General features: G+C 39.5%; 1 protein-coding gene across 5 annotated transcripts in view; it reads right to left on the bottom strand.

Annotated features, from left to right (window-relative positions):
- Window positions 1-18,271, bottom strand: part of TAFA4 (TAFA chemokine like family member 4) — a 155,248-nt gene that overhangs the window by 98,709 nt on the left and 38,268 nt on the right. For all 5 annotated transcript variants that reach the window (XR_004950506.1, XM_036219490.1, XM_036219487.1 and 2 more), the window contains exon 3: window positions 12,833-12,948. Coding sequence is in view for 4 of the 5 variants with exons in the window: in XM_036219490.1 (XP_036075383.1) it covers window positions 12,833-12,948 (116 nt within the window). In the remaining variant the exon portion in view is untranslated. The remainder of the gene's footprint in view (window positions 1-12,832; window positions 12,949-18,271) is intronic.

The raw sequence follows: 18,271 nt of genomic DNA, 5'->3' as shown, positions 1-18,271 counted from the left end.
CATCAGCATTTTTTAAAGAAATAGAAGAAAAAATTATCAGAGTTGTATGGAAGCACAAAAGACCTCAAATTGCCAAAACCATCCTGAGAAAAAAGAACAAGCCTGGAGGCATCACTCTTCTTGACTTCAAATTATACTACAAAGCGACAATAATCAAAATGGTATGATGTTGGCAGAAAAACAGACACACAGACAGTGGAACAGAATCGAGAGCCCATGTACATATGGGCAAAAATTTTCAACCAAAGAGCCAAAAACATACAGTGGAGAAAGGAAAGCCTCTTCAATAAATAGTGCTGGGAAAACTGGAAAGCCACCAGTAAAAGAATAAAATTAGATTGTTGTCTATCACCACATACCATAATTAACTCAAAATGGATTAAGGACCTGAATATAAAGCCTGAAACAATAAATTGCATAGAAGAAAACATAGGAACTAAACTCATGGACCTTGGACTTAAGAAGGATTTTATGAACTTGACCTCAAAGGCAAGGGAAGTAAAAGAAAAGTAAATGAATGGGACTACATCTACACAGCAAAAGAAACTGTCAACAAGGTAAAGAGACAACCATCTGAATGGGAAAATATATTTGCAAGCAATGCCTTCAATAAGGACCTAATATCCAAAATATACAAAGAAATCATATAACTCAGTAACAAAAAAAAAAGGAAAAAAGAAAAAAAAACGATCCAATTTAAAAATGGGCAGAGGACCTGAATGAACAGACATTTCTCCCAAGAAGACATATGAATGGACAACAAATATATGAAAGGATGTTCAATATTGTTAGCTATTAGGGAAATGCAAATCAAACCACAATGAAATACCATCTTACACTAGTTAGAATAGCTGTTATCAACAGGACAAGTAAAAAATGCTAGAGAGGATGCGGAGAAAAAGGAACCCTCATACACTGCTGGTGGAACTGCAAATTGGTACAGCCAGCAAATTGGTACAGCCACTATGGAAAACAGGATAGAGTTTCCTCAAAAAACTAAGAATTGATCTACCATATGACCCAGCAATCCCTCTACTGGTATTTACCCCAAAGACTTGAATACTCATATCTGAAAAGACATTTGCACATCGATGTTCATAGCATCATTATTCACAGTGGCCAGGACATGGAAGCAACTGAAGTGTTGCATAAAGAAGTTGTGGTACATATATACAGTGGAACATTACTCAGCCATAAGAAGAGATGAAATACTGCCATTTACAATGACATGCATGGACCTTGAGATAATCATGCTAAGTGCAATACACCAGACAGAAAAAGTTGAAAACCACATGATATCATTTACACATGAGATATAAACCTAAAAGCAACAAATGAACAGGACAAACAAACAAAGACTCGTGGACAAGGACAATAGACTAAGGGTTACCAGAGGGTAGAGGGGTAAGGGGGATGTGATGGGGTATAAGGAGTCAAACATGTGGTGACAAAAAGAAATCTAACTGTGGGAGGTAAACACACAATGCAATATATATGTGCCTTACCGTTGAATTGTACACCTGAAACTTACTGGATTTTGTTAACCAATGTTACCACACTAAAAAAAATTTTTTAATAAATAAATAAATAATTTTTAAACCTTTAAAAACTCAATATTAATATAAACAACCCAACTTTTCCAAAAATGGGCAAATGATTTGAATAGAGACTTCACTTCAGATATACAGTAAAGCAAATAAAAAAGATGTACAACGTCATTAGTCATTAGGCAAATGCAAACTGAAACCACCTTATATCACTACACACAAAATGGGTAAAATTTAAAATACCAATCACACCAGGTGCTGACAAGAATGTTAAGGAACTAGAACTTTCACACACTGCTGATGGGAGTGTGAGTTGGTATAAACAGTTTGGAAAACAGTTTGACAGTTTCTTAAAAAGTCAAACATACATCAAACATACATATGAACCAGTCATTGTGCTCCCTAGATATTTTACTAAAGAAAATGAAAACATATGCCCATATAAGCACTTGTATGAAATGTTCATAACAGCTCTATTTGTAATAACCGAAACTGGTAACACGCCAAGTGTCCCTCAACAGATGAATGAACAGTATGACACATGATGGAATGCTATTCAGCAATTAAAAGAAATGAGCTATTGATACATACAACACCATAGACGAATCATAAAACAATTATGCAGAAAAGAATCAAACAAAAAAGGAATACATGCTGTATGATTCCACTTAAACACTATTTTAGAAAAAAGTGCAAACTTATTCATAATGACAAAAAGAATCGTTTGCCTAGGGATAGGAGTGGGAGGGGGAAGAGGGGTGTGGCTATATTCATTAGTTTGATCATGGAGATGGTTTCTCAGACGTGTGTGTGTACACATATATGTATTAAATTCCACACTTTCAAATGTGTGCAGTTTACTGTATATCAATTGTACCCCAACAAAGCTGTTTTAAAAATTTAAATAAATGCCTTACATTCCAAACATAACACCAAATTACATGAACTATTTCATTTGAACTTCACAAAATCACTTTTGAGATAGGGGATGTTGTTACACCAGTTTCCAAGAAAATAAGACTGAGGCTCAGAGAGATTGAATAACTTTATTGTTATTCAATAATGCAAGAAGCTAGGACTTTACAGAGCAAAAGAAAAAGCACTTTGATTTCACATTAAATAAATGCTTCCAAAGCACTTGACAATTTCTTAAGATAACTTAAACTGGTCCCAGGCAAATATATTTACACTGTTTATTTGCTTAGCAAATCTCTTTTCATAGACAACACATGGGTAAATGTCAGCCCTATCATTTCAGTATCACCACAAATTCTAAAATTAATAGGGTTCAAATTAAGGTTTCAGCAACTTAGAGAAACAATCTAGGTTCTAACATGTCACACACTCAAGTCAAAAGCCAGGCTCATTGGAAAACAAATTCAAGATCAGCAACAAAAAAAACTAATAGCCTTCTTGCTCTCAGCTCAAAAGATCAAAGAGTGTAATTTCCCTTTGAGAAAAGACTGACACACACACACACTCATACACCTGGCAACGAAAATGCTGATCCAGCCATCCTGTGGACGTTTCAAGTTTCTAGACAGTACCCTAAAAGTACTAACTAGGAAAATAATGAATTCCGCACTCTCACTTTACATGCGGTCATTCTCTCCTATCGGATGTGATGACCTGCGACATGCAATATCTCCAGTTAAGAGATCACGGTCCTCCATGGGTAGGCACTTATTTGGAAGTCTGTCAGACGACTGCAGGACACTTGAGGAGAAAACAGCAACATGCTCGGTCCTCTGGCTCAAATCCAATCAGGTTTCAAAGCTCCTCTTGAAAGAATTGACTCCCACCACCCCTTGCAAATGCTTTTCAAATAACAAAGTATGTACACCTGTGTTTGATTTAGGTGGAGGAGGCACACACCTTGACTTTGTACTCCTTCATTTATAACCAAGTTCAGGTTCAAGTCTCCACCTCCCTGCCTTGCTGGCATTTATTTCCAGCCCTTTTGCAGGTAGCATGCAAAGTCACTGACAAACTACGGAAAAATGAGCCACTTTTAACAACACTGTGGATTAAGTCATTTATTTCATTTCATGCCCATATTGTTTTTTCTGGAAACGAAGTTCTCTATTGTTTCCCTTTCTGGCTCTGGGATCCCTAAACTCTCTCCAGCACAGGTTTAAGAAACAGGAACAGAGAGCCAAGCTGGAGATGCCCACCACCTTGGGGCCCTCTTAGCCCTGTTTAAATTGGTTATAGTTCTTATCTGATTTCAGACATTCTCCAAAACATAAGCATTAATAGCACATTAATAGGAGTGGAATTGTTTTTAATTCTTGTACACATAGTCTTCTCATAATCAATTAATCCTTTTTTAATGGGTTTTTGAATGCCCCTTCATTAACATTATTTCCAGTACGCTATTCTGAGACCACCATATGGGCCAAAATATTGCAAGCATCCAAGCAACACCTAGGAAAACACAAAACCTTATTTTTCTTCCTGCTCCATCTCGATTCCTCCTGAATCATTTTACCAATAATTTAATTTTCTTATATGGGACAATAGATTCTGATTTCCTGTATAGCACTGACATACAGCTGAGATATTGACCCATGGCTTTTTAAACCCTAAATCATAGGCTTTGTTTACATGAGTTTCAGTGTATGGCTTGAAAGAAGAATGAGAAACTTCATTCTCAAGGGTAAAGTGAATCTTTTTGCTAACTACCCAGAGAACTCTTCAAAGGCCTAGTCTGCCTCAAGACTCAAAAAGGGGGCTCACAAGCTCACATAAGGAACTGAGAGTCTTTACTCCCCTGTCAGTGAAACAACCCTTCCTTCCCATGAAAAGGATGAGTAGCACACTCATTTGTCAGATACTTCACAAAGCTGACCCTGCCAACAGCACTGGGACTTGAATTTGCAGCTGAAGAGATGAGAAGAAGCTGAATATTATCACCTCAGATAACCTGTTCCTTTCCTTTCTCATTAAATGCTGAGATTATGATGAGCCCATCAAGATGGCACCAGAGAAAAATAATGTAGGGTACAAGGCAGGTCAGTGGAATTCCTGACACTAAAGGCTTTTAGCGTCCAGGAATGGATACGATGCCAGTGCAAAATAAGTATTTTCACAGTTCTAGCAAAGAGAAGGAGATGAAGGTCACCTTTATGGGGGGAAATATACCTCCCCTCAGCCTAGCTGTGGCATGGTGAAACTGAAATGGAGACACATCACCACTCCAATCAAAGAGTAGCTTAATGAGCTAGAGTCAAACGTCTGATATTCTTTTTGTTTGTCTTCTGAATCAGCAGTTTTTATCTTTAGCTGCCGGTCTGAATAATCACCAGTGCAGCTGTTAAATAATACAGTGCCCCGGGGTCCATCTTGCAAGATCCAGATGCAACATAGCTGTGTGGGACTTCTGATTTTTTGTGTAAAAGCCTCCCAGGGGGAGAATCAAGTATACACCATTAGGTAGATGCCCTTTTCAGTTACTACCAAAACACAAGCTTTTTGACCATTCTACCAACCTTTTCTATTAATTGAAAAATAGAGGCTCTTTCTGTGGGCTTGCCTACATAGAAATATACCCATACAGTTAATGAAATAATCATTCAGGGGGGCTAGGGCAAGAGGGAGGAACACAGGGACAATTAAGGAAAAAACATATTAAAACTAACATCAGATTTCACTCGATGAGTAAATGCCCATTACTGATCAAAATAAGCTTTCCAGGGAGTAAGTTTAAGACTTAATGGCCGAAGCCATTACACCCATGCACATACACACACACCCACTATTTCAAGTTATTTTGCTACTTGTCTCTCTCTAAAAATACTCTCTTGCAAAAAAAAAAAATGATCATACAGGCAGTTCATTAGAAAACAAAACCATCTTGCCCACTCTTTATAACTGGAGATTACAAACCCCACTTATTGGCATTTTCCCTAAATTTATAAGTTGTTATTCGGGAAAGGGAAAAAAAAGTAAATAGAACATATTTAAAAATGAAGTGAAATAAAGTTATATAAAACATTGTGCCCTATGATTGACCCATGAATCAAATAACATAATTCTAATCTTTCAGAAAGTAATGCTAAAACTCAATTTCTTAGCTTGTGCTATTGATTACAGAAGCCTCTAGCCACATGAGGCTAGTAAGCACTTGAAATGTGGCTAGGGCCACATGTTAGGCTAAATAAAATATATTAGTAATATTAACCTCACTTGCTTCTTTTTACTTTTTAATTGTGTATAGAACACTTAAAATTATGTATGTGGCTCTCATATTTCTACTGGCTCTTCTAAACCTTGCCTGCCCCCTTGTGTCAAAACTCAGCAGTGCAGGCAAATCATTTTTCAAAACCATCTGTAATAGTATAATTCATTTTAGTCTGCAAAGTAAAAATAGCAGCTTACACATGCAATTTTATTACTTGAAGTTTTCACATATAATACAGCACATTTAAGCCTTACAAGAAAACTGTTGTAGAAGTTGTGTTCCCCACCCAATTGTTATCTTTGAAAGAAATAGACATTTCTTATGGGAAACTAGGGCTAAAATAGTCATTCCTATCAAAAATATTTAAAGGATTCCTACACAATTTCAGCCATTAGAAAGGACAGCAATATGGACCCAAACTGGGATGTAACAAGGACTCTACAAATAATTTATCCTAAATTAACTATAACACAATGCACGAAAACACACAATAACAACATTCATATTTTGGATTATCATTTATAATAGAGAAGACCTAAATCCTAAATTTCCATAAATTTAAACACTACAGAACCTCTATAAAATGGAATGCATTCAAAAGTAGGCAGATCTCAATAAAGACATTCATTTCTACAGAGACTAAAGCAGGTTCAGAGAGGTTAAGTGACATGGACAAGGTCACACAGCCAGCATGTGCAGAACCAGGATTATGTTAGACTCCAGAGCCAACACTTGTTTCTATTTACTGCCTCATTCCCAAGTGTCTCCAGTTTTACAGGGCCTTTACACCTGTAAAGAATATATTAAATAAGAGGCTTTACACTGAAATAAATTATATTAAATAGTAGCTAAACACTACAGCATTTGGTGGAGTTGAAACACACCAAACTAGATCATACTTAAAGCTCTCTGAGGAACTGGAGCTACTGAAATGAACTTGTAAACCAGCAGCACCCAAGTTCCTAACTAACTCTCAGCCACATCAGAAAGGTAGCTATTATTCTGTTTTCAAAGGGAAAATTTTTAATAGTTTGAAGTGTTCAAATATTCCCAGGATAGATCTCAAGAATGTGGAGTGCTTTCTGTCCCAAAATTTTCATGTCTACATCTATAAAGTTTTCACAAATATCACTAAACAATTAACTCCACGGGACTCAAGGTTCTGAAATTGCCAACATCTTTCCACTTTCTTGTGTTTGCTGCCCTCTTTCAGAGAAGTATTCTGCTTAGTGAGGGGTGGGGGGCGGGGATAAAAATGCAAATGGCTGGTTGAGGAAATAATAGAGAGTTAACTCTGGCTTCCTTTAACTTGATCCCTTCACCTTATCTATGACTCTGAGGCTACAGACATCCATCTGGCTTACTATTCAATCATTATGTCAAGTAGAATTTTAAAAACAATAAAGGTCTTTCATGGTTTCTAGTTTCTTAAAAATACTACCTCTGGACTTTTGAGGAGGTTTACCAATATCTTTTGCCTTAAAAGAAATTACCACCACCAACTGTGAAAACTAAGTAGGTTTTTATTTTGTTTTGTTTTTTTAATGCTTGAACTAAAATCAAACTTCAGTCTACTACACCTAATACTCCATCCTCCCAAACTGATGATGAGACCCACCTTCCTCCCTTCTATCTTAGAGAGGTGGGTTGTAAAATACCTTCTTGTTTATACACAACCATTAACAAGCCATTCTCCTAAGCCATTACTCTGCATCCAGTAAACCTCTAACTAGGGTTATAGGGCCACTGTCCCTTTAATTGGCCAGCACCGATAACAAAGCCCTCAGGGACACTCTCAGTAGTCTTTCTGGACTCTCACACACAGCCTTAACACTCTGCAGCTTGTTTCCACTGTCAAGCTTCTTTAGGTACATGCATGGTGAGGTAATGCATCTGAAAGAGTTCCTCAGCATCTGGGTACACAGCCCCCAGTTGATTCTGACCCTGGAGTTTTCCAGCAGCTGAATGTTATCCCAGGAAGAAAAAAACCCACCTGGCCACTGCAATGATCATGGACTTTCTTCTCCTGCAGGTCATTAGTGAAAATTTACAGCACCTCCTATCCCTCTCCCCACCGCGCGTACACACACACACACACACACACACACACACACACGGCCTCACTGGAATGGCAGTGGTGAGAAGAGGAGCAGGAAGGAACAAGGAAAGAGATGGTCAAAGTGCTCCACTGTCCTCCAATTACAAAGAGCTTTTGAGAATTGACAAGTAAACAACTGATGGGGCCAAGAGGAAAATGAATAAAGGATTAAATAGCTCAAAGAAAAACAACAGTCCACCAGCACATTAAGAGTCTTCAGTCAAAAAGACATGCAAGTCGAAACAACCAGACAGCAGTTTTTCATTACCACGTCGGCAAAAAATTAAAACTTGATAGCACCCAGAGTTGACGAGGACATGGGGAAATGGGCATTATCATACTATTACCACTGGTGAAGGCATAAATAAGTCCAAAAGTTTTAGAAAGCACTGTGACACTATTAAAATATTAATGTGCTATGCCAGAGGCTGCAGGAGTCTCACAAAATTCGTGCTCTTACCTTCTCCAGGGCCCACAGCTAGTGTTTCCCAGCCATCAAAGCTCCAGCCAATGGCAGAACAGTGCAAGTGATGCAGCCCACACCTAGGCCCGGCTCAGCGGTACTTCCCAGGCCTACCCTCCTTGCTCATTTGCCCTCCTAGCTGGCTGGGATGGAGATCATTTCAGAACAACCATGGAAGCCACAGGTTGAAAATGAGAGAGCTTCCATCCATGTGAGTAAATGCACTGGAGTAGTGAAGAATTACCCAACTAACTGACAGATTTACCCACCCAGCACTCGTGAGCAAAAAATAAAAGTTCTTTTCTTGAGCCATTATGCATATTTGGTCTATCTGTTACAGCAATTAGCTTGCTCTCACTAAAATACTTACACTTACTTTAATCCAGGATTTCACTGCTAAGATTCACTTGAAGTCAGAACATATATATTTATTTATACAAATCTGGAAACAAGCTCAATGTTCACCAGAATTAGGAATGATCAAATAATTTATGGCACATTCACACAATAGATGGCTTTGCAGTGTTACAAAGAGTGATATAGATCTTAAGTACTCAAACGAAAAGGTCTCTAAACTCTATTGTTAAATGGGGGAAAGAATCCAGGTACAGAACAGGGTGCACGGTGATACATGTGCATACACGCATACGGGTATACACACTCTTTTTTTTTCGAGAAGGATAGTTGTGATGGTTAATTTTATGTGTCAACTTGACTGGGTCATGGGAGGCCTAGCTGTCTCCTTAAACATTATTTCCAGGTGTGTCTGTGAAGGTGTTTATGGACGAGATTATTAGGATTTGAACTGATGGACTGAGTAAAGCAGGTGGCCCTCCCAGCGTGGCTGGGCCTCATCCAACCCATCGAGGACCTGAATAGAACCAAAAGGTGGAAGAAGGCTGACATTTGTTCTCTGACCCTTGAGCTGCAACATTGGTCTCCTCCTGCCCTCTGGGCTCCAGGTTTTGCTCAGACTTCTCATATCCCTACTACTACTATGCTCCTAGTTCTCAGGCCTTCAGACTCAGACTGGAATCTACACCATCAACTTTCTGGCCCTCAGGCCTTTAAACCACGTCACTGGCTCTCTGGGTCTCCAGCTTGCAGGGCACAGCTCATGAGATTTCCCGTCTCCATAGTAGTGTGAGCCAATACCTTATAATAAATCTCTTTATACACACACATGCGCACACACACACACACACACACACACACACACACACAGGCCCGCCTCGTTTTATTGCACTTCGCGGATACTGCATTTTCACCAACATCATGGCAAGATCCTTCAACAGAAAAGATTATGACTTGCTGAAGGCTAAGATGATGGTTAGCATTTTTAGCAATAAAGAATTACATTTTTTTTTAGACATAATGCGGTTGCACACTTAGTAAACTATAGTATAGTATATACATAACAGTTATATGCACTAGCAAATCAAAAACTTAGGTGCCTTGTTTTATTGTGATATTTGCTTTATTGTGGGAGTCTAGACTGAACCCACAATATGCCTGTATCTCCTTTTACTTTTCTCTCTCTGAAGAACTCTGACTAATACAATAGTCAACAAAAAGTTAAGAGGGTTTCTTTCACATCTGTCTATGTTGTTTGGAATTTTTACCACCAGCAGAAAACTACGTAATTAATCACATAGTGACAAATGTTCAAAATTAATGGGCCTAATAATAAATATTCATTTAGCACCACTAAATTCCAGGCATCAGGGACACAACTTAAGAATCATGTAAGGCAGTAAGAGTTCACAGGAGGATTCAGAAGTCCTCCCTCTCGACAGACACACACTACCAGCAGGAGGCCAGAGGTCAACTGTGGAGGTCTTGGCTGTTGGGCAAAGGGCAATTTTGTGAAGATGCTTGTCAAGGCAACAGGCAAGCTCAGTGAGAGGACAGAGCCCTCAATATGCAGGTACCTGCCTTGATTGTTTTAACGGTTGTGAAGATGATGGGATGAGAACTTAAATTCCAAAGATGAAAGCAGTAAGAACCTCCCAAAAGCCAAAGAAAAATCAAAAACCAGAAGTGATGATAATGCAAATAAAATCATCTAGGAATTCTAGGGTGAAAATTTCATTTCTTTAGCAGGATTTAGCCAGGTTTTGCTCAGACTTCTCATATCCCTATTGCTGCCAAATATTTCCTTACATAGAAGGTACTGTCCATATTTCAGGCATATATGATTATAATCTTAACTTATACTTACAGTTCTACCTTTCAAAGGGTATGGTAAGAAAATTGAATGTTCAGTCATGTCCTCTGTTTCCTTTAAGTTTTAATCACTTTTCAGCACAAGCCCTCAAGCCTAGTTCCTGGATATCTGGAAATCTGCTGTTGATAAGCTATCCCACTGAAAAGCTTTGCCTGTCTACTACCTGACTCTCAACCTACACCCAGAAAAGAGATGTGTATTAAACAGATAAGACTAATGACTTCAAGAATTCGATCCTCAAGAACAAGTTCATCAAAAGATACGTACAGCATAATAATCAACTAGCCGGGGGCACATCAGAGGAGCCTGATAGTATGGCTTTTATGTGTTTTTTTTAAAATTGCAATCATTATTTTTCTCATCTTCTTCCAATTTGAGGAGTAAAGCTAGAGGAGTAAAAATTGAGTCATATAAGACTTTAAAAATCCTCTTAAGCCTAAAATTATGTCTTAACATTAAAAATATCAGAATAACTGAGTAGAAAGCATGACCACTATATGTCTGAAGGTAAGGATATCTAATAAACTTCTCCACATACCGGACCTCTTGGAGAGAGATTTCACAATTCTGGCATATATGTGTTTTATGGTTCAAGCTTCACTTTTTTACTAAAAAGTCAAAGCATGCCTGACATTGTCACGGCTCAAATTATCAAAGCAGAGACAGTAAATTAATTTGGCGAGGAGTCGCCTATCGAATATAAACTATTCAGGAAAACACAATTCATTCAGAAGTTTCCAAGTCTGTGTCATTTTAAATGTTTATGTACCAAGAAAAGGCTCATGCGCACACACGCACACACACACAGATGCTTAACTAATTATTTTAATCTTTCTCTAGAAATAAGCTAAGTATAGACACAGTTCTCACTAGAAATTATCAGAATGATTCTCTAAAATTTCAGAAACACTCCATTTTAGGTCCCATGCAAAAGTTACCACCTCCTTTTTGTTCTCTGTTCTTTCTTTTACTTTTCTTAAAAATCATTATCATCTTTTCTCCACACATCTTAAAAGGGTCTTAAATTGTGTGAAAGCTCTCTTTGCTATGACCCTGTAAATGTCAATTTAGGTTTATCTGTAAAGATGTTCTGCCTTCAAAGGAAGCTGCAGTACACACACACACACACACACACACACACACACACACACACACACACGAAGTGCTGCTGGAGCATTATTTACAACAGCCAAGACATGCAAGCAACCTAAGTGTCCATCAATAGAGAGTTGAATAAAGAAGAGGTGGTACATGGACTATTACTCGCCCATAAAAAAAAAAAATGATATCTTAACATCTGCAACAACACAGATGGACCTAGAGCAGTCCCTTTTTGGCACCAGGGACCAGTGCTCCTATGAGAATGTAATGCCTGATGATCTGTGGTAGAGCTGAGGCAGTGATGCTAGTGCTGGGGAGCAGCTGCAAATACAGATGAAGCTTCGCTCGCTTACCTGCAGCCCACCTCCTGCCGTGCAGCCCAGTTCCTAGCAGGACACGGACAGTATTGGTCCGTGGCCCAGGGATAAAGGGGACCTCTGACCTAGAGGGTATTATGCTAAGTGAAATAAGTCAAACAGAAAAACACAAATAGCATATAATTTCACTTATATGTGGAAACTAAAGAACAAAATAAATGAACAAACAAACAGAAACAGACTCATACAGAAAACTGAAAGTTGCCGGATGGGAAGGAATTGGGGGTCTAAGTGAAAAAGGTGAAGGGATTAAGAAGTAAAAACTGGCAGTTACAAAATAGTCACGGGGAAGTAAAGTATTGCATTAGGAATACACAAAGTCAATAATATTATAATAACTATATATGGTGCCAGGTGAGTACTAGACTTTTTAGGGGGACCACTTTGTAATTTATGTGTCTAACCACTATGCTGTACACCCAAAACATGTAATACTGAATGTCAACTGTAATTGGAAAAGTAAAATTTTTTTCACTTATGAATTGTTAAAAAAATGAAAAAAAAAGACGAATTTTATGTACTTACTAAAAAATGTGAATAAAGTACTGCTGGTTTTCCAGATTACTTGAAAAAAATCACTACTAAAATGAAAGTGTACTCAGGAAGGGAAAAGAAAAAGAAAAACCTGGAGAACATCTTTAAAAGATGCTTAGAGCAACACTCTTTAAGCACTAACCATAGAATTGCTTTACTTTGCTGTATTTCATGCTTTCTCTGGTTATTTACACACCATCAAAAGCTCTCGTCGAGTACCTCTTCTAATATGTGGACTCTGAGGTTGGAAAGGGTTTTATTAATTGATCTCAACGGCGCATAATGAGCATTAAAGGGCCTACCTGCGTGTCCCCGGAGGTGCTGGCTCGAGGCGGACATCAGCTTACAGCACACCATTAACACATAAGCCAAGAAAAGCCAGTGCGACAGCAACACGGACCTAGCATAGACTCTCATCCTAGAGAGAAAGCAGAGAGCAGGCCGCAAGTCAGTGAGGCGAGGCTTCTTGGCAAACACGATCCGGGGAAGTTGGGAGATGCCCTGTGCTGGATCTCTTCTCCCTCGAGGAAACTGAGGGCCAATCAAACCTTATCTGCACCGTGCATTACCTCCATTTTCAAAAAACATCTTTCATAATTAAGAGTTTTCCAAGTCTGCAGCATGCTGCAGTGGGAATTCTATTTATGAATTCCCAGGCTACAGCTTGAGTTGACCTGATAGAACATTGAGATTATGTACTATTTTATATCATGAAATCTAAAAGCTGTATACTGAGAGCTGGATTCAAATCAAATATACAGGTCTGTGCATCTGAAAGAAACCACAAAAGTTTCACATCCAGCTCAAGAGCTTTTTTCCGGTTTCTTTGACTATATATTAAGGCCTAAAAGAGTAGCCTCATAGCTCAGAATTTGGTGTGAATATGGATGGGCAAGTACGGGTGAATATAAAATAAACAACTTCATGTGAACATCAACAGATTAATGAAAAAAGAAAATGTAGCATGTATGTGTGTATATATACCCTTATATGAATATGATCCAGCCATGAAGAAGGAAGTCCTGCTGCCATTTGCAACAATTCGGATGGACCTTGAAGGCATTATGCTAAGTGAAATAAGTCAGATAGGGAAACACGAATACTCTATGATATTACTTATATATGGAATCTAAAAAAGACAACCCCACAGAAATAGAGAGTAGAGTGGTGGTTACCAGGAGTTAGGAGGTAGAGGAAACAAATATGGGGATTAAAATTCCAGTTATAAAATGAACAAATTTGGGGATCTAATATACAGCAGGATATTATAGCTGATGATACTGTATCTCATACTTGAATGTTGCTGAGAGTAGGTCTTCAGTGTTCTTACCACAAAAAAGAAATGGTAACTAAGTGATGGGATAAAGGTGGTGCCAATGCCACAATGATTATCATTTTGCAACTTACAGATATTGAATCAACACTTTGTATACCTTAGACATACACAATGTTATGAGTAAAGCTGTGAAAATAAATGAACAGACTTAATTTCTTAAGGATGGACAGTATCAAAAGAGTTGCTCAAAGATAAATTCAGTTCTCAAATGTTGTTTTGTGGCCTATTCTAAAACAAACCCAAAAAAGAGTGAATAAAAAGAAAATATCAAAAATGTATTCCCCTTCACTCATCTGCCCTTTTTGATATTATAGGGAAATTAAATAAAACTTGATTAACTTTTGGTTTGTTCTTTTTTTAAAATTAACTTTTTCAAGCAAGTCAGGGCGGCTTGGCATTTGAAAACTCCAGTGACATTAGGTTCTGTCTAGCACATGTCTCATGGTGTCTGTGATCCACTCTGGTGGGTGATAGAGACCTCCTTTCTATATATACAAGACATATCAATTCATGAGCAGACAATAAAGACATGAGTTTAGATATATATTCAGCTAACACTAGAGGCAAAACTCCTGAGAAGTCCTGGAAAGAAAGGTCTAGCACCCTGGCTGCCAGCCCAGCGGGACTTCCACCAGAACCCTGATCCCCTGCTGGAGGGAAAGCAGAGCCTTAGGGACCTGGTAGCCACATCATACTCCTCCCAGAGCAGACTCTGCCCTTCCCTTCCCTTGTTTTTTCCTCCCCTTTTCTTCCCTCCCTCTCTCACAATTTAGTTCAACTATATCTTGTTGAAAGGTTGTCATATTGCTCATTGATTTGAGACTCAGTCTACCTTTGAAGCAGCCAGACCACAACAAGAGTCTAAGGTCATCTTCGAAGAACTCTTAAAAGGGCCACAAAGCATTGGCTTCTTTGTGCCCTTCACCTGGGAAATCCAGAGCATTCTAAACGGACATGGAACCATGGGGTCTCTGCTTTGAAGGGCCTGCACGCACTTTGGTTTCTCAAAGCACATCTCCGGTCTCCCCCACCTCGGCATGCACACGGGAGACAAAAACCCTAAAAGCAGTTCGAAAGGTGGCAAAGAAAATATAGGAGCCTATGTGAGCTTAAGGTGATGTTATTTAATTACCTGATCAATTTAGGGAATTGATTATTAAGTTATTATTGAGTAGGGAAAGCATGGAGATTCAAGATTCCATTTTTGCTGAATTTTTGAATGAGGTGCTCTGTGCCACCTGCAGTATTCTAAAATTCCAGTTGTTAAACCCAGTATCAGTCACTGATCTAATTGTTCCAAAGGTTTATCTCTCTTTCCCAAGGGTCGAAAATTCAATACCTCCAAGTGAGCGAGCAGGCTGGTGGGTAGAAGTTCTGACGAACAGCAGGGACTGTGGAAACCTGTCCAGTGCACAGCTCCCACAGCCGCTTGTTACTGCACAGATGTGAGCACGGGAATGGCAGCTACGATTTTCCAAGAGAAACTGGATTCTGATGTGCAGTCTGCACATTTTATATCTTGGCAACTAATTTCATTTGTTTTGTTTCTAAAACACAGAACAAACCAAACAAAACACATTTGCAGGCTGGATCAGGCAGGCGCCCTGGCTTCCAGTAGGAATTAATGGCCCAAAAAGGAAAAATTTTCAAGGAATCAGATAAACAGAATAGTCTTCTATTGCTGTGTAATGAATTAACTGCCAAACTTAGCAGTTTAAAACATGAATATATTATCTCAGTTTTCATAAGTCAGAAGTCTGACACATTCTAGCTGGGTCCTCCACTTGGGGACTTACAGCGCTAAAATCAAGGTGTCATCTGGGTGTGTCCTTCTCTGGAGGTTCAACTGGAGAAAGACTGCTTCTAAGCATCTCCCTGCTATTGTCGAAATCCATTTCCCTTGGGCCTGTTTGACTGAGGTCTCTGTTCTGGTGATCGGCCAGAACTACTCTCAGCTCTTAGAGGCTACATGACATGCCCCCCACCACTGGCCCCTTCAGTCTCAATCTCCTTGTCCATGAAAGGCCCAGTACCTCACTAGGGCTCATGTGATTAGGTCAGTCCTTTCCAGGATAATCTCTTTTTTGATTACTCAACATCAATTTATTTGGGGCCTTAATAAAATCCCTTTATCTTCCCCATATAACCATAACCTAATCACAGGAGTGACCCCCACCATCATTCACAAACCTGCCCCTACTCAAGGGGAAGAGATAACACAGGACGCAAACACCAGAGGGTACAAATTTTTTCAGACCATCTTAGAATTCTGTCTACCAAAAATGAGTAAACAATCCATTCACAAAAGTTTATACATATATTTGGTTTACAAAGAATCAACTGAGTATTCAATCCATATATCTGACTTAAGTATTTACAGACACAGGTTAACACCAAGATTTACATCACTGAAAATGGACTGAGGCAAGTGATACCCAAATGCACAGAGCTCTCCCTTGCTCTCCTTTCTTTCAGTCGACACTCCCCAGAGAGCCCTTCGGACCGTATCTACCTGCCCAGCCCACGTAGCCAACATCCGCACTCTGAGTCGTGAGCAAGGTTCCTGAGATCCTCAAGGTAAGTTGTTCTTTCTCCTAATTAAAACCATCTGACTCAACCTGGTTTTAAAACCTACCTTCTTGTCCTTCATCCAATTTCCAGATGCCCAGGTCTCCCACTGGTTTCTTAACTCTTATCATCCACTGTGTCATTAAACACTTTTTCCTGCTTAGTGGGTTGGCTCCCCTGCCTCTAACCACAACGGCCCACTCAATTTAGAATCTCCAAGAATCTCCCAATTCAGATTAGGTCTTTCAGGTCCCTGATTTACGTAAACTCGTTTAGATGGATTTCACCTAATTTGGAGAGTATATTTGACATGGCCTGAATCCCAAAGGTTGGGTTCCCTGGGAAGCCAACCGTGAGATGAAAATTGGTGAGCAGGTTAATTAAGGGGTGCTCTTGGGATCATCACCTGTGGGAGGGGAGGGGAGGGGAGGAGAGGGAAGGAAAGAAGACAGGCTAGAAGGAGGAAAGGCCTCAGATAAACTGTATGGAGAGCTACAGAATTGAGATGTCTCTTCTCAGTGGTCCCAAGTTGGGCAGAGGGCCAGGCCTTTATACTTTCATGTTGATTAGTCATTGGCCATGAGCTATTCCTAAAAAGAAGGGTCATCTTAGGCAAGCCCTCAATTCAAAGAGGCTGGCTATAGGCCATCTTCTGCAGCACTCCCAAACTTGAGGAAAGAAATCCTTCATTCATGAAAGGGAATCTTGCAGTGCATCACAGTGCCCACCACTGTCCATCTTCCGATAGAAGATTCCATGGCATGTGCATAATTTACTTTGTGGGGCTGTCAGTCATCCACAAGAGGAGACCCACTTCCAGGGTGATCACTTCATAAGACATATAAATGTCTAATCACTATGTCGTACACCTGAAACTAATATTATACTGTATACCAACCATAACTGAAAATTTTTTTAAAGACAGAGAGAGAGAGAAACAGACAGACAGACAGAAAAACTACCCTCTAAGGTATAAAAAACCCATGCCATGTTCATTAATGTCATGGGAAGAGGTTTCAAATATAAACCCTATACCAATTTTGCCTTTAGGTCCTCTCTTTCTCCTCCCCTGGTTGACTCCCATAGGATGCATTTCCCAGGCTCCTGAATCAGCTGGCTACCCGCTGGGTTTAACCAACAGGAATGCTAGCTGGAGCATGGAGCGTGGGAAAGAAAGGCCAAGGTATTTCTCCTCACCCTCTCCGTCTTGAGCAGGATCTACAAAGTTAGCCATTTCTCCTCCACAGTGCCAGTTCCTACCAGAAGGCCCCCTATGGTTCCAGCTGCCTCTGAAGGACCCTCCTGTAGGCACGTCCTTCATCCCACCTGCCCCAGCTGGGGGCAACTTCCCACTATTGCCAATTTCTGGGCTGCCTCATATCGTCTGCTTTACTCCTGACTCTTCCATCACATATGTAACCAGTTCCCTAAATTCAAGTTCCTCTATTGCACATTGTTGGAGTGGTTCTGTTTTCCCAGCTGGGTCCCAACAACAAACTCCAAATCCGAAGTCTCAAGGGCAGCCATTCCAAATCTCAGGTGATAATCCTTGACCTGTCTTCTTCTTGCATGGTCAATTCTACATACCAGGCTCCTGCGGGAATAGCGACAAGCTTCCAGTGCCCAGAACAAGTAATTACTCAACAATAGCTATGATTCCCTGTAGAAATGCTTAGGGATGAGGAGTAGCTCTTCAGTAATAACTCCTTATTTCATTCAATAGTCCAGACCCCCAATAAACGGACTTCTGACCTACCACATCTATTAGATTTCAACTTCAATTTCCTCCACATTGAACATTTTAGTCCAAACGTAAAACAAAGCTGGTTTACCTTTA

This window comes from Rousettus aegyptiacus, unplaced genomic scaffold, assembly GCF_014176215.1.
Source record: "Rousettus aegyptiacus isolate mRouAeg1 unplaced genomic scaffold, mRouAeg1.p scaffold_m13_p_4, whole genome shotgun sequence".
Classification (NCBI taxonomy): Eukaryota; Metazoa; Chordata; class Mammalia; order Chiroptera; family Pteropodidae; genus Rousettus; species Rousettus aegyptiacus.
This window is presented reverse-complemented; position numbering and strand designations above follow the sequence as displayed.